The 24,540-nt window shown below is 40.3% G+C and overlaps 1 protein-coding gene and 1 long non-coding RNA gene across 6 annotated transcripts in view; one reads left to right on the plus strand and one right to left on the minus strand.

Annotated features, from left to right (window-relative positions):
- Positions 1-10,160: 10,160 nt before the first annotated feature.
- LOC134736392 (uncharacterized) lies at positions 10,161-13,752 on the minus strand. The gene is made up of 3 exons (XR_010120393.1): positions 13,443-13,752; positions 12,790-12,877; positions 10,161-10,245 (listed from the first exon to the last, which is right to left on the minus strand). It is a non-coding gene; the product is annotated as an uncharacterized lncRNA (long non-coding RNA).
- Positions 13,753-13,944: 192 nt separating this feature from the next.
- Positions 13,945-24,540, plus strand: part of HTR7 (5-hydroxytryptamine receptor 7) — a 112,479-nt gene continuing 101,883 nt past the window's right edge. For 3 of the 5 annotated variants that reach the window (XM_055274243.2, XM_055274246.2, XM_063637872.1), the window contains exon 1: positions 14,206-14,855. In XM_055274243.2, the coding sequence (XP_055130218.1) occupies positions 14,317-14,855 (539 nt within the window). In that variant the 5' untranslated portion in view covers positions 14,206-14,316. Of the gene's footprint in view, positions 14,856-24,540 lie in introns of all 5 variants that reach the window. The other 2 variants (XM_055274244.1, XM_055274245.1) reach the window with 1 other exon arrangement.

Below are 24,540 nucleotides of genomic sequence, written 5' to 3' on the forward strand. Positions count from 1 at the left end.
TAGCTCCCACTTATAAGTGAGAACACACAGTATTTAATTTTCTGTTCCTGTGTTAGTTTGCTGAGGATAATGGCTTCCAGCTCCATCCACGTCCCTGCAAAGAACATGATCTCATTACATTTTATGGCTGCATAGTATCCCATGGTGTATATGTACCACATTTTTTTAATCCAGTCTATGATTGATGGGCATTTGGGTTGATTTCATGGCTTTGCTATTGGGAATAGTGCTGCAATGAACATATATGTGCATGTATTTTTATAATTGAATGATTTATATTCCTTTGGGTTTATACCCAGTAATGGGATTGCTGGGTCAAATGGTATTTCTGCTTCTAGGTCTTTGAGGAATTGCCACATTGTCTTCCACAACAGTTGAACTAATTTACACTTCCACCAACAGTGTAAAAGCCTTCCTATTTCTCCTCAGCCTCACCAGCACCTGTTGTTTCCTGACTTTTTAGTAATTACCATTCTGACTGCCATGAGACGGTATCTCACTGTGGTTTTGATTTGCATTTCTCTAATGATCCGTGATGTTGAGCTTTTTTTCATACATTTGTTGGCTGCATGAATGTCTTCTTTTGAGAAGTGTCTGTTCATGTCCTTTGCCCACTTTTTAATGGGGTTGTTTTTTTCTTGTAAATTTGTTTAAGTGCCTTGTGGCTTCTGGGTATTAGACCTTTGTCAGAAGAATAGACTGAAAACATTTTCTCCCATTCTGTAGGTTGCCTGTTCACTCTGATAATAGTTTCTTTTGCTGTACATGAGCTCTTTAGTTTAATTAGATCCCATTTGTCAATGTTTGCTTTTGTTGCAATTGCTTTTGACGTTTTCTTCATGAAATCTTTGCCTATGCTTATGTCCTGAATGGTATTGCCTAGATTTTCTTCTAGGGTTTTTATAGTTTTGCATTTTACATTTAAGTCTTTAATCCAAATGAGTTAATTTTAATAAACAAACAAAACAAACAAACGAGTTAATTTTTGTATGAAGTGTGAGGAAGGGGTCCAGTTTCAATTTTCTGCATATGGCTAGCCAATTTTCCCAGCACTGTTTATTAAATAGGGAATCCTTTCCCCATTGCTTGTTTTTGTCAGGTTTCTCGAAGATCAGATGGTTGTAGATGTGCAGTCTTATTTCTGAGATCTCTATTCTGTTCTATTGGTCTATGTGTCTGTTTTTGTACCAATACCATGCTGTTTCGGTTACTGTAGCCTTGTAGTATAGTTTGAGGTTGGGTAGAGTGATGTCTCTAGCTTTGCTTTTTTTGCTTAGGATTGTCTTGGCTATATGCATGCCCAGATAATTTTTTAAACTTCCTTTTATAGCAATACTCTTAATATGTTGCTGAGACTGGTCTTAAACTCCTGGCCTCAAGTGATCCCACCTCAGCCTCCCAAAGTGCTGATGTCATAGGTGTGAGCCATCGTGCCTGGCCAAGTTGCCCATTTTTAATGGGTTATTTATTTTAGCTTTGTTGTTGTTGTTGTTTCAGTTCCTTATATATTCTGTATATAAGCCCTTGTAAGATGCATAGTTTCCAAATATCTTCATTGTCTGTTGACACTTTTAAAGTTTTCCTTTGTTGTGCAGAGACTTTTTAGTTTGATGTAATCCCATTTGTCTATTTTTGCTTTTGTTGGCTGTGCTTTTGAAGTCTTATTTAAAAAAATCTTTGCCCAGCCCAAGGCTTGTCATGAAGCACTTCTGTTTTCTTATAGTAGTGTTATAGTTTCAGTTCTTACATTTAAGTCTTTGATCTGTTTGGAGTTGATTTTTTAATATGGTGAGGGGTAGGGGTCTAGTCTCATTCTTCTGCATGTTAATATCCAATTTCCCAGCATGACTCATTAAAGAGACTGTCTATTCCCCAATGTGAGTTTTGGGTATCTGTTTAAAAAATCAGTTGGCTATAGGTGCATGAATTTATTTCTGATCTCTCTATTCTGTTATTATTGGTCTATATGTCTGTTTTTCTGCCAGTACCATGCTGTTTAGGGTACTATAGCTTTGTAGCATATTTTTAAGTCAGGCTTTGTGATATCTCCAGCTTTTCTCTTTTTGCTCAGGACTGCTCTTGCTGTTTGAGGACTTTTGTGGTTCCACACAAACTTCAGGATTTTAAAAAATATTTCTGTGAGGAATGTCATTGGTATTTTCATAGGGATTGCATGGAATCTGTAGATCATTCTGGATAGTATGTCTACTTCAACAATATTAATTATTTCAGTTCATGAACATGGGATATCTTTCCACTTATTTGTGTCATCTTTATTTCCTTAATATTTTATAGTTTTTATTGTAGAGATCTTTCACCTTCTTGGTTAAGTTTATTCCTAGGTATCTTTTTTGTAGCTATTGTAAATGGAATTGTTTTCTTGATTTTTTTTAGATAGTTCCCTGTTAGCATACAGAATGCTACTGACTTTTTGTATGTCAATTTTGTATCCTGCAACTTCACTGAATTTACTTGCTAGTTTTAAATGGTGGAGTTTTTTGGTGGAGCCTTTAGGGTTTTCCATGTATAAGATCATGTTGTCTGCAAACAGGAATGATTTGAGTTCCTCCTTTCCAATTTGGATGCCTTTTATTTCTTTTTCTTGCCTAATTGCTCTGGCTAGGAGACTGTTTAATTATTTGATGCTAGTATGAGACTAAAGTGGGCTTCTTTGAAAGTCACAGAACTTTTGCTGTACCATATAAACTTATTTTCTTCTCTGCACCCTAAGCCTGGGTGAAGAGGAAGAGAAAAGGTAAGACAGAATAGGAATAGATAACAATCAGTATTTAGCACTATACTGAAGGCCAGCGAACTTGCTAAGTACTTATGTATGTATCTTATTTTCAAAGCAGCTGTGTGTTAAATGCTGTTTTTTATTTTTGTTTTATTACTGTTTTCAGATCTAGACTTGCAGAAGTACTGTTTTTTACTTTTTGTTATTTTGTTTTTAAAATCAATATCCATTTTTTATATCTGAGAAAACTAAGGCATTAGTAGTGGTAGAACTACATGTGGATGGAGGCAATTTGTTTCAGTTCTTGCCTAGTGTACTGCTTCCTGAGCAAAGCAAGCAGAGATGAGAGTTGTTGGGGAGGGAGGAGGAGAAGAAGAGAAAAGAAGAGAAAGGAGACCAGAGAGGAGAGTGGAGGAAAGGAGAAGTAGGAAGAGAGAAGGAAGGAAACGAAAGAAGTGGAAGAGGGGAGACAGAAGTGAGAAGAAGAAAAAGACAAGACAGAATAGGGGAGATGAACAGGGAAGAGGGGTCAGAAGTTCGCCTGAAGGGATGGCTATGGCAACAAGTATCTGCACCTTGAAGAAGACCATAGAAATTTCTGACTGGAAGATAATAGTACTGTATGAGACTGGGAGCGGTGGCTCACACCTGTAATCCCAGCACTTTGGGAGGCTGAGGCAGGAGAATCGTTTGAAGCCAATTCAAGACTGGCGTGGGCAACAAAGTGAGACCCTGTCTCTACAAAAAATAAATTAGCCCAAAGTGGTGGCACACACCTGTAGTCTGAATTACTGGGGAGGCTGAGGTGGGAGGATCCCTTGAGCCCAGGAGTTCCATGTTATTATACAATGAGCTATGGATTGCACCACTGCACCCTTGTGTGGGTGACAGAATGAGACCTGTCTCTTAAAAATCCCAGCTACTTGGGAGGCTGAGGCAGTAGAATTTCTTGAACCTGGGAGGCAGAGGTTACAGTGAGCAGAGATCGCACCATTGCACTCCAGCCTGGGCAACAAGAGTGAAACTCCGTCTCAAAAAAGAAAAAAGTACTGTATAATTATGATAAGCATTTTACATCAGTTATCTGATTTGATCCTTACAATAGCCAATAAGAGAGATATTGTTATTCCCATTATATCGAGGAGAAGTCCCGGGCTCAGATAGGATGGCTCTTGAGTCATTTCTTCTTCTGCGGGAAGCCTAGAAAAAGAGGATGGTTTTTCACATCCAACGCAATCATTGGGCCCTTCTCATCCTCCCAGAAGAGCTCTCTTTTTTGGGCTGTATGTGGGCTTGGGTGTGTGTTTGATTAGTCTTTGGCCTTATCCTACTTTTATTTCATTCACCCCTCCTGAGTGAACTGAAAAATGCCCCACCCAACCCCTGTCCTCTTGCAGCTTAAGGCTGAGGGGGAGCCAGGCAAGAAAACCGTATTATAAAATGATTTAGCCAGATGTATTGGGAGCACAAAGCAGAGATTTATCTCCCAGACTGAGGGGGGAAGTTTGGGAGATCTGAAGAGGAAAAAGGGCAGTTACCTTGAGGGAGTAATGCTTGAATTAAATTTTGACACACGAAGTGGAAGAGGAACATACATGAGGCAGAGATCTATGGTGTTGAGGGTATATCCAGAGCTGGCACAAAGTAGGTGGTACTCAGCCGAAAGTAACTGATTGAATAAATGAACTCATGGCCTCTCGTTTGACTTTGTTCCCATATCAACAGAATTGTGGCACTGTTGGATGTATTATTTAATCACCTGGGCAGAAATTCACTGAACTGTGCACATGGTGCACTAGTATAATACACCAGCAACTGAAACAGAACCATCCTCTGTGTCCCACATGATGGGACACTTATAGGAGCTCTTGGGGAGACTAAAAAGAAGATGCCTTAACTCCAGGCTGACATTACAGTTGCCCTATTCATCACATATCTGGAAGTTTGTGCAGTGAACCATCTGCCCAGCCTTTCCCAGAAGCCCTCATAAAGCAGACTAGAGGGGCTAATTGCTAAACCTAGAACTCTAGTGGCACTCCACAGGACATCACCAATCCAGGGAGCTGCTCACAGCTCACAGTAATTCCTTCCTCATCTTCTTACCTTCCCTCAGAAACTCTTGTTACTGACCTGATATCATAAAAATTTGTCCACTTTCTGTGCTGGGGTAATCTGCCCCTGCTTGCAATACTAGTTTTCTTTTGAAGTGCGGGTAAATGACAGTGAAATTTTTTTACACCCATGTTTCTATTAAAAATTGGAAAATGAAACAGATGTAGCCTTGTATTTACAAAAATTTGCAAAAGAACATGCTCGATTGTGAAAATAAAGAGTAGTCCTACCTCTTTAAGATGCAAAGTGTGCCGATTTTTTAAAAAAATACAATTTAAGGAGCCATTATGAAAGAAATCAAAGGAAGAATTATGACTGGTATAGGGAAAAGGTGCATGATGATAGACTTAGATGTAAAGAAGAGGACTGAAATTTCAACAGGATTTTTAAAAAAGAAATAGAATAAAGGATGGTATTAGGATTCTCCAGAGAAAAAGAATCAACATGTGTTTGTGTGTGTGTGAAGAGTGACAGCAAGAGACAGAGATTTATTTTAAGAAATTAGCTCAAGTGATTCTGGAGGCTGACAAGTCCTAAGATCTGCAGTCAGCAAGCTAGAGATCCAAGGCAGCTGATGGTGTAGTTCTGGTCTGAGTTTAAAGGCCCAAGAACCAGGATTGCTGATGGTGTAGTTCCAGGTAGGCTGGCTCAAGAAAGAGCTGACATTTCCATTTGAGCCCAAAGGCAGGGAAAAGCTGATGTTCCAGATCAAAGGCAGTCAGGCAAAAGGAATCTTCCCTTTCTCAGGGGACAATCAGCTTTCTGTTCAGGCCTTCAACTGATTGGATGAGGCCCACCCACATTAGGGAGGGCAATCTGCTTTTCTCAGTCTACCTATTCAAATGTCAGTCTCCTCCAGAAACATGCTCACAGACACACCCAGGATAATGTTTGACCAAATATCTGTGCACCCCATGGCCCAGTCAAGTTGAAACATAAAATTAACTTTCACAGTGATGCTGTCTAGAAATGGTTGCATATTAAGTGAAAAAAAATTGCTCAGGCAACAAAAACTTTGTATCAAGGGCAAGTTTAAAAAGAAAGTTTATTGGAGGCAAAAGAAAGCACAAGTCCTAAACAGAAACTAACATTTACAAATGTAATATCTGTAGCTTTTACTGCTCAGTATGTTGTAAATATGGCTTAGAGCTTGCAAGACAAGCTATATGAAAAAACCTAAGTTATTTCTGGCATTTTTTCATTGCAGCTGATAAGTGTATAGAAACCTAAAAGCTATTTGTGTTGGAGAGTATTTTGAAATGACTAAAAATTTTTTTTGGAAATGGTGCTTCAAAAAGGCACATTAGGAAGTGGCTTATTTTTGTGTATGGAGAAGAGGTTTTTTTTTTTTTTTTTTTTTAGAACTTTAAAGTACACTTTTCAGAATTGGTAACCATGGCTACAGATGGGACTCCAGTAGGGGTCAGTGGTTACCATCAGACTTATGAAATATAAGCACGATGTGACAAGATTTTGTCAAGACACAGAATTTAAGCCAATTTATTGTACCATTAACAAGAAACCACTTTGAGCTCTAAATTTAAAAGCCATACAAATAATAGCTAAGGCATTAACCATGGCCCACACAGTTCATGCTCCAAATAGCTATAGTGGATGTTGAGAACTGAATTTTGAGCTGCCGAAAGAAATTTGCTTATTAATGTCATCAAGTTTAAAATATCCATCTTGGCTCACCAGTGACGGCTGAATCAAAGATTTGGTTCTTGTGGTTGATGATATAACCCCTGTCCCTTAAAAAAATAATATAAACAGATTTATTCATATATAACAAACTTATATCTTTGGGAAACTCATCCGGGTAGGAATGATCTAGCTCATTTTTTGAACTGATACTGGTTTCCAGATATGAAACTTATGGACTAACCCTATATTACAGCACAAAATTGTGAAGTCGAAGACTATGATCCAAAAAAGACACTCTGATTTAAACCCTTAGACTTGATGATGATATTACTTAATTTGCCTTTTTTAATTGCTACTGCTAGTACGAATAAAAACTACAAAAGGAAGTTTTTGAACAGCAGTGCATTGTATTGACAACTTGATAATATTGGAACACTAGAATTTTACAAATATCTTGCCAGTAGTTAGTCTAAATTGGAGATTAGCAAACTATTGTCCATGGGTGAAATCCGGTCTGCCACCTGTTTTTGTATGCCTCGCAAGCTAAGAATCATTTTTAGATTTTTAAGTATTTGAAAAAACATTTAAATGTGTTATTGAACAATTAGTGTCAGTCAACAACTTATTTTAGAAAAATAGTGTGACCCTTCTTGCGCAGAGTAAAACTCATACCTACCTTGCATGGCACACGGGTTTCTTTGTGATCTTCCCCAACAAGTCTACCCTTGCCATTTTCCACAGCTATGGCAAGTCTTCCATGTGCTTATGGACCCTGTCAGCATTGCATTCTCCTTTCCTTCAGTCTTCTAATGAACTTTCTACTTGAGCTGATATGTTAGCTCTGTGAATTTTTTGGTCTTTCCAAGCAGGGCTAATACCTCTTTCCTCTGGGCTCTCATACCTTTGGTTCATACCTATATTAGGAGACTTCACATTGTACTGTAATTATTTACTCGTCTGTCTCTTCTACCAATGAACATCTGCAGAGCAGATAACCTGCCTTATTTATCGACCCCAGCACTTAGCACAGTGCCTATTAATATGTAGCTAGGGCATGCTTATTGAATGACTAAAAGAATGGATCAGGCTGGGTGCAGTGGCTCACACTTGTAATCCCAACACTTTGGGAGGTCAAGGCAGGTGGATCACCTGAGGTCAGTGGTTCAAGACCAGCCTGGCCAACATGGCGAAACCCCATCTCTACTTAAAAATACAAAAATTAGCCAGGTGTGGTGGCAGGAGCCTGTAATCCCAGCATCTCAGGAGGCTGAGGCAGGGAGAGGGGCTTGAGCCCGGGAGGAAGAGTTTCATTGAGGCAAGATCGCACCACTGCACTCCAGCCTAGGCGATAGAGCGAGACTCCATCTCGAGAAAAAAAGTCTCAACCAATAAAATAAAATAAAATAAAGGATTAGGCATAGTTTTTCCTAGAAATGGGATATGACTGTGAATGTAATTTTACTTTAAGATATCATTTTGTTGAATACAGAAGGATTCATAAAATTCTAAAACTGTAGAATAAGATGTATCCTATCACTTCTTCAATGAAAGCCTACCTTCTATTTTGATTATCTTGAAATACCATAAATCTCTCTAGATTTTGCCCCAATTACTGGTTACCCTTTTGAGTAAAACTACTCCAAAAGTTGTCCACCTTCTGAATTGCCATGTTCTCTCTTTTGATCTCTTGAATCCATTCCAATCTGTTTTACCCCTACCATTGCACTGAAACAGTTCTTGCCTTACTTTGCACTTAACTCAGTCAATTTCTACCCCCTTGAAACATTTTCTTCCCTTGACTTTAAATATCCAATTTATCTTGGTTCTTCTCCTGCCTGACTGCCCCCTCATTCTCAGTCTTTGTTGGTTTCTTTTCCTCTCCAAGATCTCAGGATGTTGGTGCATCCCACGGTTAAATCCTCAGGACTCTTCTGTAACTACTTTTCCTCTTGGGAGATTTTCCCCTGAAATTGTCTGCATAGCTGACATCTCCACTTGAATAATCCAATAGTATCTCAAACTTAATGTGTCCTTTTAAAACAGAGCTCCTAAAACAATACCTGGTTTGCATTAGACACTCATTAATTAATGTTGACCCAATGAATGATTGCTACTTTAATCTACTTTTTAATTGAGGAATTTAAATTTTCTTCTCATTAGAACTCTTTCAGGAAGGATTGGGAGCTGACAATGTCAAATTTGTTCATTGATAAAAACTTTCCATGAAAGTTGTCTCTGTGGAATTTGCACTGCTGAATAGATTCCCCACTAGGGGGTATGCATGCACCACATACATTTCGAAAACAGTCCTGGTTAAGAAAAATTGAGTGATTAATAAAACAAGTAAGGGCTCTTGGATGTAGCTGTTGTCTGATTTTTCATTTATCTTGTTTGGAGGAAACTTTTTAAAGGTTACATTTATTTTGTAAAGAGAATGAAAATTTTCTAAATGGAAAGAATCAAAGAAAAAATGTACTTATTTTTAGTATGTCTAAATTAAAACAAAACTCACAATTCACTTTTAGGCTGAAGAACTACTTTAAAACATGAATGATTCTCGGTTATAGGCATTACTCTACACTCAGTTCAACTGACTAATGTTTATTGAACACCTAGTATATGGCAGGAGTAAGGAAATATCCCTACCTTTGATAAGTTCACAGTCTAATGGGGAAGACAGTCATGGAAATATGAAGCATGATGCAACAGTAAGTACTATAATAAAGATAATTTAAAAGTGCTTTAAAAGCCTAGAAAGAATGAAATTAACTATGGCGAGGGGTGCTGTCACTGAGGAGACATTCAAGTGTCCCAGACTGCTTTTATCCTAACTGGGCCTCAAAAATGTCTGTGTTGATGGATTTGAGTCCCTGTCTCTAGCATGTGTGTTCTCTGTATTAGTGATCTGTAGCCCCAATAATGGCCACAGGGTAGTATCTGGGTATTTATATACAATACTCTTAGTGCTATACTGTCTAAGCATTCTAGTTTTCCTAGTCTTTTCTCACCCAATTCTGGGGGCAAGAGACACCCAGATAATTAGTTTAGTTGATTGAGGAAATGGGGTACAAATGTGAGAGACTGAAAAATTTGGAGAAATGAAAGAGTAGCCCTTTGGAAGTCCACTGCACTGGGCATGGGAGGCCATCAGACCCCTAATAGACATGATATCAGCATGCTTGAGTGACTAGTGAGTTGCCAATGAATGCTATGGCTTAGGAAGCCTTATTCATGCTTCTTAAAGTACATCTAGGTTGTCAGGGTATGACGGTTTATGGGAAAACAAACTATCCTAAGTTTATGTCCTATGGAGGGATATGTGTGGGTTTTCATAGATGGGATTAAACATATGCATTTAGATGAGCTAGATGAGTACCTAGAGGGAAGAAGGGCTGATAAAAAGACAATAACTATGCTGTAGGACTCCACAGCTCTTCTGCACTCCCCCAGAGCAGTTCTTAGAGCAGGAGATTGCCAGTTGGAAACCTCAGAAAGCTGTATTCTCAGGTGCCCTCACTGACAATCTTATGAGAATGCTATTGTAGGCAATGAGAGTATAGATAATAATTAGTACTCCTAAATGCAGTAATGTTTTTAAATGCAAGGAATAAAAGGGATAAAAACTAAAGACATGATTTGATTTAGATGCCAACACTTTACTTACTGTCTCTGGTATAACTGTCGAAGAGTGGGTGGGCAGCAGGAGGGAAGAAGGAAGCAACACCTTGATATGGCTTTTAAACACCAGAAAACTAAGGGCAGAACAAACAACAAATTTAGATGAATATTTAGATATTTCATGAATATTTTGTGAAGCTATATCTTTAGCATTTCTTTGTGAGAAAATTATGGAAAAGTATACACTAGATTTTGGCATTTTTATGAGGACACAATTATTTGTTAGTGAAGGTTAAAGGGAAACTGAAAGAATTCCAGATTGCTCTGTCAGGATTTTGGAATAACACAATGATAGATGAAATTTAAACTCAACATAAGCAAAGTAATGCTGCAGAAGCCGAGATTTTCAATAACTATGTTTATGCATTGTGACAGCTTATAAATTAAAAACCTAGCAACTCTTAGGAAATACACTCAGCCATCACTAGGGATAATATAACAGAGGTGACTGTTCTATAAAAAAGGGAGCTTGGACTTGATGCTATATTGACAATGAAGGAGGTAGTAATTTAAAAAATAGTACTTTAATGATTATTTGTTGTATTTATATGTCACACAATTTAAAAGTTGTTATGGAATAAACATTTGTTTCCTCCAAAAAATTGGTATGTTGAAATCCTGCTCCCCATTGTGATGGCATTAGGTGTGGGAGAGCATCTCATTGTGGTTTTGATTTACATTTGCTCTGATGGTTAGGGATGATGAGCATTTTTTCATGTTTGCTGGCCACCTGTATGTCTTCTGGTGAGAAGTGTCTGTTCGTGTCCTTTGCCCACTTTTTAATGGGGTTATTTGTTTCTTGCTTGTTCCTTCAAGTTATAGATTCTGAACATTAGGCCTTTGTCAGATGGGAGAGGGAAGATGATTCAGGAGATGATTAAGTCATGAGGGCAGAACCCTCCTGAATGGGATTAGTACCCTCATAAAAGGGACCCTAGGCCAGGCGTGGTGGCTCACACCTGTAATCCCAGCACTTTGGGAGGCTGAGGCAGGAGGATCACTTGAGGTTAAGAGTTTGAGGCCAGCCTGGCCAACATAGTGAAACCCGGTCCCTACTAAAAACAATACAAAAATTAGGCAGGTGTGGTGGCATGTGCCTGTAATCCCAGCTACTTGGGAAGCTGAGGCAGGAGAATCGCTTGAACCTGGGAGGTTGAGGTTGCAGTGAAATGAGATCGCGCCATTGCACTCCAGCCTGGGTGACAGAGCAAGACCCTGTCTCAAAAAAAAAAAAAAGAGAGACCCAGAGAGCTCTCCTACCCCCTTTGCCAGGTGAGGACACAGCAAGATGGCTGTCTATAAGCCAGGAAATTGTCCCTCACCAGACACTGAATTTACTGTTGCCTTGATCTTGGTAAATGTTTGTTGTTAAGCCACCCAGGCTATGATATTTTTGTTATGGCATCCCAAAGGGACTAAAACAAGACAAAAGCAAAAACTAGAAGCTGTTGTGAAATATAAATGGGCTACGTGAAGGCTGTAAGAGTGTAGGTGGTAAATCATATTGACTAGATGTTTAAATACAAAGAAAACAATTAATTTTCAAAATCTGTGTGTAATTACTGTGGAATATTATTTGACAGAGCCAAGACAGAATATATAAGCTGAACTGATTAGGGTATTCAAGGGGAAGAATACAAAAGTCAAAGTAAGTTAAAATGAGTTGAAAAGTTAAAATGAAAAAAATGTCAAAAGTATCTTGGGGAATATACTACATGAAGGAATTTTTAAAAGGAATTTTTAAATTTTAAATTTTAAAAGGAATTTTTAGGACAATTCCAAACCTCAAAATAAAAAATGGAGACATTTCAATGCAGTCACATATGATCTTGGATAAGTTATAAAATTTCTCCCAGCCTCTATTTCCTCCTCTGCACTGAAGGGTGAACAAATGGTTTCTTAGATGCATTCCAGCAACCAACTATTTGTCTTTTGTCTGAGATTTCCTCAGGGGATATCTCCCAAGATCCCCAGTGGATGCCTAAAACCCCAGATAGTACCCAATCGTATATATACTATGTTTTTTTTCAATCTGATAAGAGAGAGGGCTACTAAGTGACTAATGGTGGGTGGCATATACAGTGTGGATATGTTGGAAAAGGGATGATTCATATCCTGGGTAAGACAGAGAGAGATTTCATCACGCTACTCAGAATAGTGTGCAATTGACAACTTACACATTGTTTATTTCTGAAATTTTCCATTTAATATTTTCGGACCATGCTTCACCACAGATAACTGAAACCAAGAAAAGCGAAACAGAGAATAACTAACATAAGTAAGGTTGAAGAAATTTCCTCTTCCATCTTCTTAACTATTAGATAATATTGCTTTGTGGCGTAGGTATTATCTTCCACTCTTCCTCTGACTCAATGGATTGGTTTGCTTATCCTAGGCAGAAAGGAGCCTCTGAAATGTTGATCACAGCGAAAGAGCTGTGAACATTGGCCCACCATTAGGGCTTTTCTTTTTTCATTAAAACTTTTTTTGAATGTGTACAGGGAAGAATATGGGCATAGTAATCAGATAAACTTGGGTTTGAAACATAATTATTCCTTACCAGCTGATTGCAAGAGCTAACAAGCTTCCTTATCTGGAAAAACAGGGCTAATACCCACCTTGAAGAATGAAAGTACTATTCAGCACTCTGATCAATATACTTTGAGGTTTTTGTTCCTTTTCTTCTTATTTATAATCCACTAGGGCCTAACAAGAAAACAGATTTGATTATTTTTAGAGTCTTAAACTAAAGAAATCACTGCTGGCTTCCAATGAAACCTTCAAACAAAATGGAATGAAGCAAGTCTCACAAATAATAAAAATCAGCTGCTCTGACAGGGTTTGGATACCAAGGGGAATTTTAGCCAATAGGTATTAAATCAACATACACCTCCAGGATTCCTTTATAGAAGAGTATAACCGGTCATTTCTTTGCTTATGTGTAAGACTTCCAGAATGCTACGGGAAAATTAACTCTCTTTTCAATATATTAGGCTTTGAAGTCTAAATATAAAGGCAATCAGGGTCTATTTTCAGAGCGGAGAGGACTGTTTCTAGACATCCAGGAAGGATTAGTCCAAACGGGTGTAACCCCCTGGAGGCCTTGTCCCCAGAGCATCCTCATCTCCTAGGTGCCAGGGGCTTAAGGAATCCCCCTCCCTCCTTTTTTTCTTTCTTCCTCCTCTCGGAGCTCCCACCCTCACCCCATTCGACTGCTTCTTTTCCGTCTTCGCTTCTTCCCATAAGCGGTCAAAATAGAAAATGGAAGTACCTATTTGTTGCTTAGTGTAGTGCTCAGAGAGGTTTTTGTTGTTGTTGTTTAATTAAGAAAAATAAAATCCCCCTCTAGGTTCTTCATTTCGCAATGAGCCCGAACATCCGCTGGCTCATTAGGCCTCTTAACAAAAGAAAAATGCCCCCACTGAACTGTGGCTGACTACTGTGCGGAGGCTGGGGTCGGCCGGAGTGGTTCTGAGTATCTATCATGCGGCATGGACAGCTTCCCGGGCGAAGGGACCCGGGATCCCGGGAGGCGCGTGCAGCGCCGCCCCCTCACAGTAGGGAGGCGCGGGAGAGGCGGCGGTCCCTGCCCAGCCTGGGTATCCCGTCCCAGGAGCGCGAGGGAGCGGGCAGCGGCCGGAGGCCGCGGCGGCGGCGGCGGCGGCGGCGGCGGCGGCGGCGGCGGCGGGGACGCGGCGCGGCTGCCGCAGGGGAGCGGCGGCGGCGGCGGCGGCGGCGGCGGCGGCGGCGGCGGCGGGCGCGAGGGGCGGGGCGCACTCGCAACTTCTGCCGCTGCCGCTGCCGCCCGGGCGCTCTCGGCCCAGCCGAGCTGTTGCTGCGAACTGTGGAGCTGCCGGCGGAGCCCGGCCCGAGCTCCCTCGACTCCGCACGTCCCAGGCGTCCGTCGGGCGCCGAGGCGCCTCCCGCAGGGAGTCCCCGTGAGGCCGCGCTGCCGCGTTACCCGCGGCGGCCGGGGGTCCGGGGAGTGCGGGACTCCGAGACCGAGCCAGGCGCCCCCCAGCGGTCGGCGCGGGCCCCATGGCTGGGCCGGGCGGAGCGGAACCGGCGAGGTGAAGCCCCGGGGCCGGCAGCCGGAGCGCGTGGCGGGGGCGCCGGCTCCATGGGCAGCTGCACACGGCGGCGCGATGATGGACGTTAACAGCAGCGGCCGCCCGGACCTCTACGGGCACCTCCGCTCTTTCCTTCTGCCAGAAGTGGGGCGCGGGCTGCCCGACCTGAGCCCCGACGGTGGCGCCGACCCAGGCGCGGGCTCCTGGGCGCCGCACCTGCTGAGCGAGGTGACAGCCAGCCCGGCGCCCACCTGGGACGCGCCCCCGGACAATGCCTCCGGCTGTGGGGAACAGATCAACTACGGCAGAGCCGAGAAAGTTGTGATCGGCTCCATCCTGACGCTCATCACGCTGCTGACGATCGCGGGCAACTGCCTGGTGGTGATCTCCGTGTGCTTCGTCAAGAAGCTCCGCCAGCCTTCCAACTACCTGATCGTGTCCCTGGCGCTGGCCGACCTCTCGGTGGCTGTGGCGGTCATGCCCTTCGTCAGCGTCACCGACCTCATCGGGGGCAAGTGGATCTTTGGCCACTTTTTCTGTAATGTCTTCATCGCCATGGACGTCATGTGCTGCACGGCCTCGATCATGACCCTGTGCGTGATAAGCATTGACAGGTAAGGGCCGGACCGCTCCGTCCCAGGCTCTGGCTGGGGACCGGCTGGCAGCTCAGCCCCGCGCGCTCTCCTTTCCTGGGAGGATCAAGCCAGACTTCAAGGCGGGATGAAGGGCTGCGCTTAAAACACCGCTCCCCCCAAATCCACCCTGCACCAACCAAACTTCGGTTACGGCATAGCCTATGCACATCTTTAAAAGAAAAACCCGAAATGTTCTGATTTACTGTAGTGACGAATTTAAGACCAAAGTTAAGAGTATTTTAAGCCTTAGCATTTCCACCAGGGGGTCCCTTGCCTTGGTTTTTGGAAGGAAGGGATTTGATGCTCCCTGACTTGATCAAGCCTTGCTGTGAGCCTTAAAGAGTCATTAAAAAAAAAAAAAAAAAAAAAAGATCAGTCGGAGAAAAGCCACCTTGCTTCCCTCATTGTGGGAGCTACTCCCTAGGCCAGTGAAAAGACCTTGGATGGCTCTAGAATTGGGGTCTGCATGTCTTAGACATTGCATCCTTATGATAGTCAGTTCGGAATCGCATTCTTGCTTGTGGAAGTCTGGTTTTAATGTTTGATAATGCTGTCTGTATCTTGCGAGCTTACTGACTGGAGCCTTACTCCAGGTCTGAATGGCTGGTTCTAGCCTTTCATCATAGCCCTTGGGAACCTTCTCTTGAGAACTCCCCCATTGGAGTAATTGAAACAGAGGCTGACTGTCTGTCAGGGATGCTAGGGGAAAAATTCCTGCCTTGGGTGTCATATTGAACTAGGAGACCCACAGGGTTTCTTCAGACTGTAAGGTTACAGGCTTTTGAAATGGAGCTAGTCTTTGACCCTTGAAATATTATGCAGTTGACAACTTCAAGTATGGTCTCAATCCTCTTCGGCCTAAAACTCTATTTCACTTGAAACTGAAATATGAGACCTTAATATTCACACTCAGAATTTTGCCGGTGTTTCAGGACTAGTATCCTGTTGTGTTTAATGATACAGAGAAATGGTTGCTTATTTTCTTAGTGGATCTATAGAACCTTTATATATGTAGACCTTTCAGCCTAGGGGAAATAATTGATGCCTCCACACTTAAAATGACAGTGCCTCAAAGGATGGTCTAGCATGAAACTGAGATTTTCCTTTTTTTCTTCTTGAAAACACTGCTGTTTGTGGTTTGCTGGTACTTAAAATGTTATGCTGTGTATGTTTTTTGCTTGACCAGGGTTTATAGTTACTAAATAAAGGAAATAATAGAAAAGGGAATATTTTCAAGAAGAAAAACACATTGTAGCTCCATTTAGCTAACAATTTAGGTTATTTTTCTTTAAATTGATTCTACCATTTTATATATCATGGTAGAAGCTGCTGACAGCAAACAAGGAATTATTTAAGAGCAGAGCATGAACTGCATATGTGAGAATATTAGCACCAAATTTGGCAGCTGAAGTTCTGAATTACATAGTTAAGAATGACAAAAACATATGCATTTACAGTCAGGCTGTGGCAACTGGAATTAGGAGAGTGCACTCAATACACATAGTAAGTAAATACATGAATTATAAGCACAGAAATCTGACTGCTCAGCCAACCAAAACAGAGCATCCTGCATGAATGGAGTCCTTTTAAGTGGAACTTAGTGTAATAAAACAAATAACGGTTTATGCTGCAAGTACTGTATTTATAACCATTTTTTAAAATTTCACAGTTGATAAATGTTACATAAATAGTACCTTGTGCTAATTTGTCTCCTAAGACAGCCAGTGTTTCTCTTCTTCTGGGCTACGTTGAGGTTTGGCTGAGATCACCTTGTGATTCCTATACATGAGCTAAAGGCATTCTTCACTTAGCGTGCGTGTGTGACTTAGCATCGGCAGGCATGTCCTGAATACCGAGAAGAGATTAATCCTTCTTGGCAAGAGCTTAAAATTTTGTTGTTAACTATATTCTTATGATTGTCACAAATTGTGGTAACATAGGCATATAGATTCTCCTTTTACCTATGAGAATTGCCCCATTGGTGAATTCTGCTTAAAAATTATTTTAGAAGATCAGCATATCATTTCTTTAGAGAAAATGAAGAATTGATAAAATTGGAAGACACAGACTAATTTTCTTCCAAGAACACTGAGAACTAAAAATGAGAAAAAAGGAAAATATATTATTTCTGAAAAGCATGTTTTCTGCAATTCCGTTGTAGAATATGACAGATGATATTAAATGTGCTGTGAAAATATGTAAAAAAAATTATCTTCATTCATTCCCTTGTTCATTCCCTCTTGAGTACCTAATATAGGTTACACTGTGCTTTGTGCAGCATAATCAAAGATTAATTACAATATTGTTGCTTTTGTGCTCATACTGTATTTTGAGAGTTTGGATATCTGTTGGGCATTTAGCCTGTCTAAAATGGAACCTTTCATTTTTCTTAACCACTCCCCATCACACTGGTATGCTTTTCTAATGTAATGCCATACTGTTTTTCACAGGCTTCAGAGCTCCCATCCCGTGTCTTTTTCAGAAAATGACTTGTATTCATTGAAAAAGTAGCAGCCATCAGATGAGAACTTTTATCTTTCCCCCACCAATCTGTCCTGCATATGTACCCTTCTTTTTACTTCTTTCCAGTTAAAAAGCAAAAAGACATTGTGAGCCAGCAAATACCAAACTACTTGGACTTTATATTCCATCTCCCCACCTTCTCAAGGACTTTGTTCCTTCATTGTTTCTTCATGGATGGTCTTTTTTGTTGTTGTTGTTTTGTTGTTTTTTTTGGGGGGTGGGGGCGGGGACAGAATCTCACTCTGTTACCCAGGCTGGAGTGCAGTGGTCCGATCTCTGCTCACTGCACCCTCTGCCTCCTGGGTTCAGGTGATTCTCGTGCCTCAGCCCCTGCAAATACCTAGGATTACAGGTGCACGCCACCATGCCCGGCTAATTTTTGAATTTTAGTAGACACGGGGTTTTGCCATGTTGGCAAACTCGTGACATCAACCGATCCACCCACCTCGGCCTCCCAAAGTGCTGGGATTACAGGCGTGAGCCACCATGCCCAGCTCATTGATGGTCTTTCTTCAGCTTTTCCTTTCTACTGTGTCAGGTTCGTTTTTCTATCTTTTAAAACCCTTCTTTGGCCTCTGGCCTCACTTCTTCCTCCAGCCACTGCTCTGCTTCACAGTTAAGCTGCTCAAAGAATTGTATGCATAAGTTGTGTTTTCTTCCTTACACTTTAGATAGATGACTTTGATGCTCATCAGGTTTACTGCAATATTCTAATTGGCTTTCCTGGTTCCGCTTCTGTCCAGCCCCAATCTATTCCCTAAGAAGAAGCAAGAATGGTCTATTTAGAAACTTTTTAAAGTGAAATAATTTACATATAATGACATGCACAGATGTTAAATATTCAATTTGTATGTTGACAAATATATATACCTCTGTGACCAATGTTCTAATCAAGATATGGAATATCTTGTCATCCAAGAAAGTTCTCTTGTGCTAATTTAAGAATGATCTTTTAAAGCCGGGCGCGGTGGCTCACGCTTGTAATCCCAGCACTTTGGGAGGCCGAGGCGGGCGGATCACAAGGTCAGGAGATCGAGACCACGGTGAAACCCCGTCTCTACTAAAAAATACAAAAAATTAGCCGGGTGTGGTGGCGGGCGCCTGTAGTCCCAGCTACTCGGAGAGGCTGAGGCAGGAGAATGGCGTGAACCTGGGAGGCGGAGCTTGCAGTGAGCCGAGATTGCGCCACTGCACTCCAGCCTGGGCGACAGAGCGAGACTCCGTCTCAAAGAAAAAGAAAAAAAAAAAAAAAAATGATCTTTTAAAAATAGAAATCAAATTACCAGCCAGATGTGGTGACTCACAACTGTAATCCCAGCACTTTGGGAGGCCGAGGCTGGAGGATTGCTGGAGCCCTGGAGTTCAAGACCAGCCTGGGCAACATAGGGAGACTCCCATCTCTACGGAAAAAAAAAAAAAAGAAAAGAAAAGAAAGAAAAAAGCCAGGCATGGTGGCAAATGCCTGTGGTCTCAATTACTTGGGAAGCTGAGGTGGGAGGATCACTTTGGCCCAGGAGGTTGAGGCTGCAGTGAGCCATGATTACACCACTGCACTCTAGCCTGGGCAATAGAGTGAGGCACTGTCTTAAAAAAAAAAAAAAAAGAAAGAAATCAAATTACTTTTTATGTATAGTTTTAAAACATGAAAAATAGTTTTACATATCATTTAGGGGAGCTTGTAGAAAGAATAAAAGTATAAAATAGTGCAAGGGAGTGCTTGACACCAAATTCAGGACAGTGGTTTATCTCTGGTGGGGTGGGTGGAGATGTAATCAGTAGTATATATATCACCTATATTGGTAATGTTTCGTTTCTTAATCTTGGTGGTGGATATAGACTTATTATCCATTGTATAACTTTTTGTATGACTGAAATATTTGTTAAAACCTTTTGAAATTCATATAGAAAAGTATATGTATGTGCACAATTCTAAGTAGGAAGCTTGATGAATTTCCACATCCATGTAAACAACTATATTAAGAAATAGAACACTGGCAACCTCCCAGAGGTCCCCTCCTCTCCTTTTCTAGTTTCTATTGCCTGCAAAGAGAACCATTGTTCTGACATTAGCATCATACATTGGGGTTTTGCTTGGCTAGAACTTCATATAAATGGAATTGTATAGTATGTACTCTTTTGAATCTGGCTTCGATTTCTCAACATAATGTCTGTGAGAGTCATCTGTAGTTTTTAGCCTATCAGTGGTTCATTCATTTTTATTGATAAGTAGTATTCCATTGTATAAATATACCATAATTTGCTTATCCATTCACTGTAGATGGACATTTGAGTTTTTTCTAGTTTCTGGCTATCTCTAATAGTGCTGCTCTGAACATTTATTTGTGTACAAGTCATTTGTGGATATGTTTAAATTTATTTTGGGGAAATACAATCCTAGGTAATAAGGTACTTTGGAACATTTTAATTTTATCTATCCCCTCACACCTTTTATGTTATTATTGTCATTCATTTTATGTCTACAGATTATTAAAACCCATTAGATATTATTTTTATTGTTGTAACAGTCAGTATTCATTCTTCTTTGCCTACATGTTCATCTTTTCCATTGTTCTTTTTTTTTGCATTACTACATTTTCATCTGAGATCATTTTCTTCTGCCCAATTAGATGCCTGTTAGCATTATTATTTTTTTAAATTAAAAACTTTTTTTTTTTTTTTTTTTTTTACTTTACATAAAGAGACAGAGTCTCGCTATGTTGCCCAGGCTGGTCTTGAACTCCTGGCCTCAAGTAATTCTCTCACCCTGGCCTCCCAAAGTGCTGAGATTACAGATATGAGCCATCATGCCCGGCCCAGCATTATTTTTTTACTGAATGCATTAGTCTGTTCTCATGCTGCTGATAAAGACATACCCAAGACTGGGTAATTTATAAAGGAAAGAGGTTTAATTGACTCACAGTTCCACATGGCTGGAGAGGCCTTACAATCATGGTGGAAGGTGAAGGGGAAGCAAGACATGTCTTTCATGGCAGCAGGCAAGAGAGAGCTTGTGCACGGGAACTCCCATTTATAAAACCATCAGATCTTGTGAGACTTATTCACTACCAGGAGAACGGTATGGGGGAAACCACCCCCATGATTCAGTTATCTCCACCTGGCTCTGCCCTTGACATGTGGGGATTATTACAATTCAAGGTGAGATTTGGGTGGGGACACAGCCAAACCATATTACTGAGGGTTTGCTAGTGACAAATCCTCTCAATTCTTACTTGTCTGAAAATGTCTTTGTTTCAGCTTCTTTCTTTTTTCTATTTTTTTTTTTTTTTTAAGACAGAGTCTCACTCTGTCGCCTAGGCTGGAGTGTAGTGGCGCGATCTCAGCTCACTGCAAGCTCCACCTCCTGGACTCACACCATTCTCCTGCCTTAGCCTCCCGAGTAGCTGGGACTACAGGCGTCTGCCACCACACCCTGCTAATTTTTGTATTTTTAGTAGAGACGGGATTTCACTGTGTTAACCAGGATGGTCTTGATCTCCTGACCTCGTGATCCGCCTGCCTCAGCCTCCCAAAGTGCTGGGATTGCAGGTGTGAGCCAACGCATCCAGCCTCAGCTTCATTTTTGAATGATATTTTCACTGAGTATGGAATTTTATATTTCTAGTTTTTTTCCCCAGAACTTTAAAACATTGTTCCATTGTCTTCTGACTGCCATAATTTCTGTTGAAAAATCAGCCATTAGCCAACATTATTATGACTCCATGGAAGGTAATATGTCTTTTTTACCCTGACTTCTAGGGTTTTGTCTTTGTCTTTAATTTTTATCAGTTTTTCTGTGATGTCTCTAGGTCTGGCTTTATTGATTTTTTGTTGTTATTGTTGTTTATTTACTGTTAACCCTGTTTGGGGTTCCTAATGATTTTTAAAATTTGTGAATTGATATCTTTAATCAGTTTTCTGTTATCTTGTCAAACACTACTACTGTTCCATTCTTTACTTTTCTATGTCTTCAAACATGTATTGTAGACCTTTTTACTCTGTCACACATATTTCTTACTCTTTTCTGTATTTTCCATTTTATGTTTTACCTCTGTGCTCGAGTTTTGAAAAAATTTTGACCAGCCTTCCAATTTGTTAATTGTCTCTTCTACTATGTCTAATCTGTTGTTCAACCTTATCTATTGAGTTAATTTCCATAATAGTATTTTACAATTCTAGACATTCCATTTAAGCTTTTTAAATTGATTCTGATTTTTTTGGTGAAATTCTCTACCTTTTCATCTAATTTCTTCATCTTGTTATATATTTTAGTATATTAATCATAGTTTGACTCTTTGTTTCCTGACTCCAATATCTGAATCACTTGTGGTTTCTTTATGTGATCTGCTTTTTTCTCTGGGTTTTTGGTCTGTGTCTTGGCATGCCTAGCAAATGTTGATTGTATATTCATCATATTGCATGAAAAATTGGAGATGCTGTAGATGATGTTATTTTGTTCCAGAGAAAATGCTAGGCAGGCATATTGGACAACTGATTATTTTAATCCAATTAGGGACTGAGCTGAACATAGGCTGTATTTTAGTTCTGATAGAGCTCTGCCACTGCCAGATGCCTCTTTCTAGGATGTAGCCTTCTTAGGATTTCAGCCCAATGACTTCTACCCCTGGCTAGTTCAGAACTTTAAATGTTCTTTCCTCAAAACTGTGAGACTATCAAGCATGGCTTCTTAGCCTCCTGCCTTATGGAGTCTCAGAATTCAGCAAATGTTTTGAGGGAAATATCAAACAGGTGCCGGGCTTAGGTTTCACTGGTATCTTTGCCTTTTAGGCCTCTGACTTTTGCCTATCTCCAAAAGACTGCCAAATGCTCTTCTGGTGGTTTTGCCCCTTATTAACAACTCTCTGCTGAGGCTCTTTACCTGGATCCTTAGCCCCTTACCTTTCACCCAATTTTGGCAAGTGCCCCAAGGGAAAGAGCAGCTGCACAATATTGGCTTGCTTCCCTGTGCTTCTGTCTTCTCTAGGATTTTGTTCCCTGAAGTCCTGGTTGTCTCAACAACTGCTTGATGCTTTCGGGCATCACAGCGTGCAGGCGTGTGTGAGTGTGTGTGTATTTATGCTTTATCCAGCTTTTAAAGTGGCTTTCAGCAGAAGCATTGGTCTGAAGTATCAAACAACCCCATCATAGCTAGAAGTGGCTATGTGCCTGAAATATTTTAAATGTATGCTAATATAGAAATATAATTATGTAAATTTCCTGCTTAAAATTTTTCATTTTTGTTTCATTTCACTTGGAATAAAATTCACTCTTTAGCACATGTAGGAGGTCCTTGGTTTGTCCTGCCTCACTCCTCAACATCTTGAACTGCATTCTGTCTTGTTCGCCACATTCCAGTCACATTGACCTTTCTCAGTTTCTCTATTGTATCAGATTCTTTCCTGCATCAGGTTTACTCCATGAAAACTCACCAACTAATATATTTGTGAAACTGATTTTACATCTGAAGTTCTGTTCTCTAATATATTTTTTTTAATTCTAAGTTGGAAAGTTTAAGTGTTTAACCCTCTAGACTGACAACAATTAAAATGTCAAAAAACTACCAAGTGTTGGGAAGGATATGGAGCAAAGGGAATTTACATACATTACTAGTGGGATTATAAATTTGTGAACTACTTTGCAAATAGTTTAGTGTTATCATGTAATGTTAAAAATGCATACACCCTAAGACCCTGTTATTTTATCACCAGGTATATATCAGAAAGATGCTTGTCCACCAAAAGTCTTCTACAAGAATATTTATAGTATCCACAAACTTGAAACCTTAAAACTTGAAATAATACACCTGTGTGTCAGTAGTAGAATGAATAAATAAATTGTGTTATATTCATACAACAGAATGCTATCTAGGAGTGTTTATCAAACTTGAATGTGCATCAGAACTACCTGGAGAGCTTATTAAAACACAGATTGTTGGGCCTCACCCCAGACCTTACCAAATCAGAAACCTTACCCCAAGAGTTTCTGATTTCAAGAGTTTGGAGTTGGGCTAAGAATGTACAGTTCACATAAATTCCCAGGTGATTCTGATGCTTCTGATCTTGGGATCTTACTTAGAGAAGTATTAATATACAGCAATGAAAATGAACAAATTCTAACTACACACAGCAACCAAGTGAATCTCATGAAGTAATTTAAATGATTTTTTGTTACATAAATTTTGAAACATATTTTAAAGTGAAGTATACTATAATGAGTCTGATGTATCCATCATCCGTCTTCAACAGTGATCAACTGATGGTCAATTTATTCAAAATATACTTTGCAACTCTTCCTTCATCCAATTATTTTAAATCAAATTTCAGATGTCATATCATTTCACTGATAAATATTTTATGGTTACAAATGTAAGGCTGAGCAGAAGCAGCAAAGTATAAAGTATATACATATGTGATTCCTTTCAAATAAAAATTTTAAATAGACAAAAATATTTTTAGGGATGTATGTAAGTGGTAATATTATAAAGAAAAGGAAGGAACTGTGTATCATAAGAACAAAGAGGCCAGGCACAGTGGCTTACACCTATAGTGCCAGCACTTTGGGAGGCTGAGGTGGGCGGATCACCTGAGGTCGGGAGTTCGAGACCAGCCTCACCAACATGGAGAAGCCCCGTCTCTACTAAAAATACAAAATTAGCTGGGTGTGGTGGCGCATGCCTGTAATCCCAGCTACTTGGGAGGCAGGAGAATCGCTTGAACCCGGGAGACTGAGGTTGCAGTGAGCCGAGATTGCGCCATTGCACTCCAGCCTGGGCAACAAGAGCAAACCCTGTCAAAAAAAAAAAAAAAAAAAAAAAAAAGAACGAAGAGAGTGATTGCTTTTAGATGGGATGGAGAAAACTGAAATCAGAGCGGCATGCTTCTAAGGTGGTGTAGTGTTTTCTTTCTTGACTGGAGTGGTAATTACACAAGGGTTAACTTAATTATTGTTAAAGTGTCTATGTATATTTTAGGCACTTTCCTGTATATGTCTTTTATTTTATAATGAAAGGGGCAAAAGTATGTATTTGATACATCTTGTGAGGTATATTTGGATTAAGTCAGCTATATGATTAATCTGAGCAGATATAGTTATTGTTTTAATGCTGTCAGCAATCATTAGTTTTTAGCTTTGTGTATGAGGGCAG

The sequence above is a fragment of the Symphalangus syndactylus genome, chromosome 4, assembly GCF_028878055.3.
Source record: "Symphalangus syndactylus isolate Jambi chromosome 4, NHGRI_mSymSyn1-v2.1_pri, whole genome shotgun sequence".
Taxonomy (NCBI): Eukaryota; Metazoa; Chordata; class Mammalia; order Primates; family Hylobatidae; genus Symphalangus; species Symphalangus syndactylus.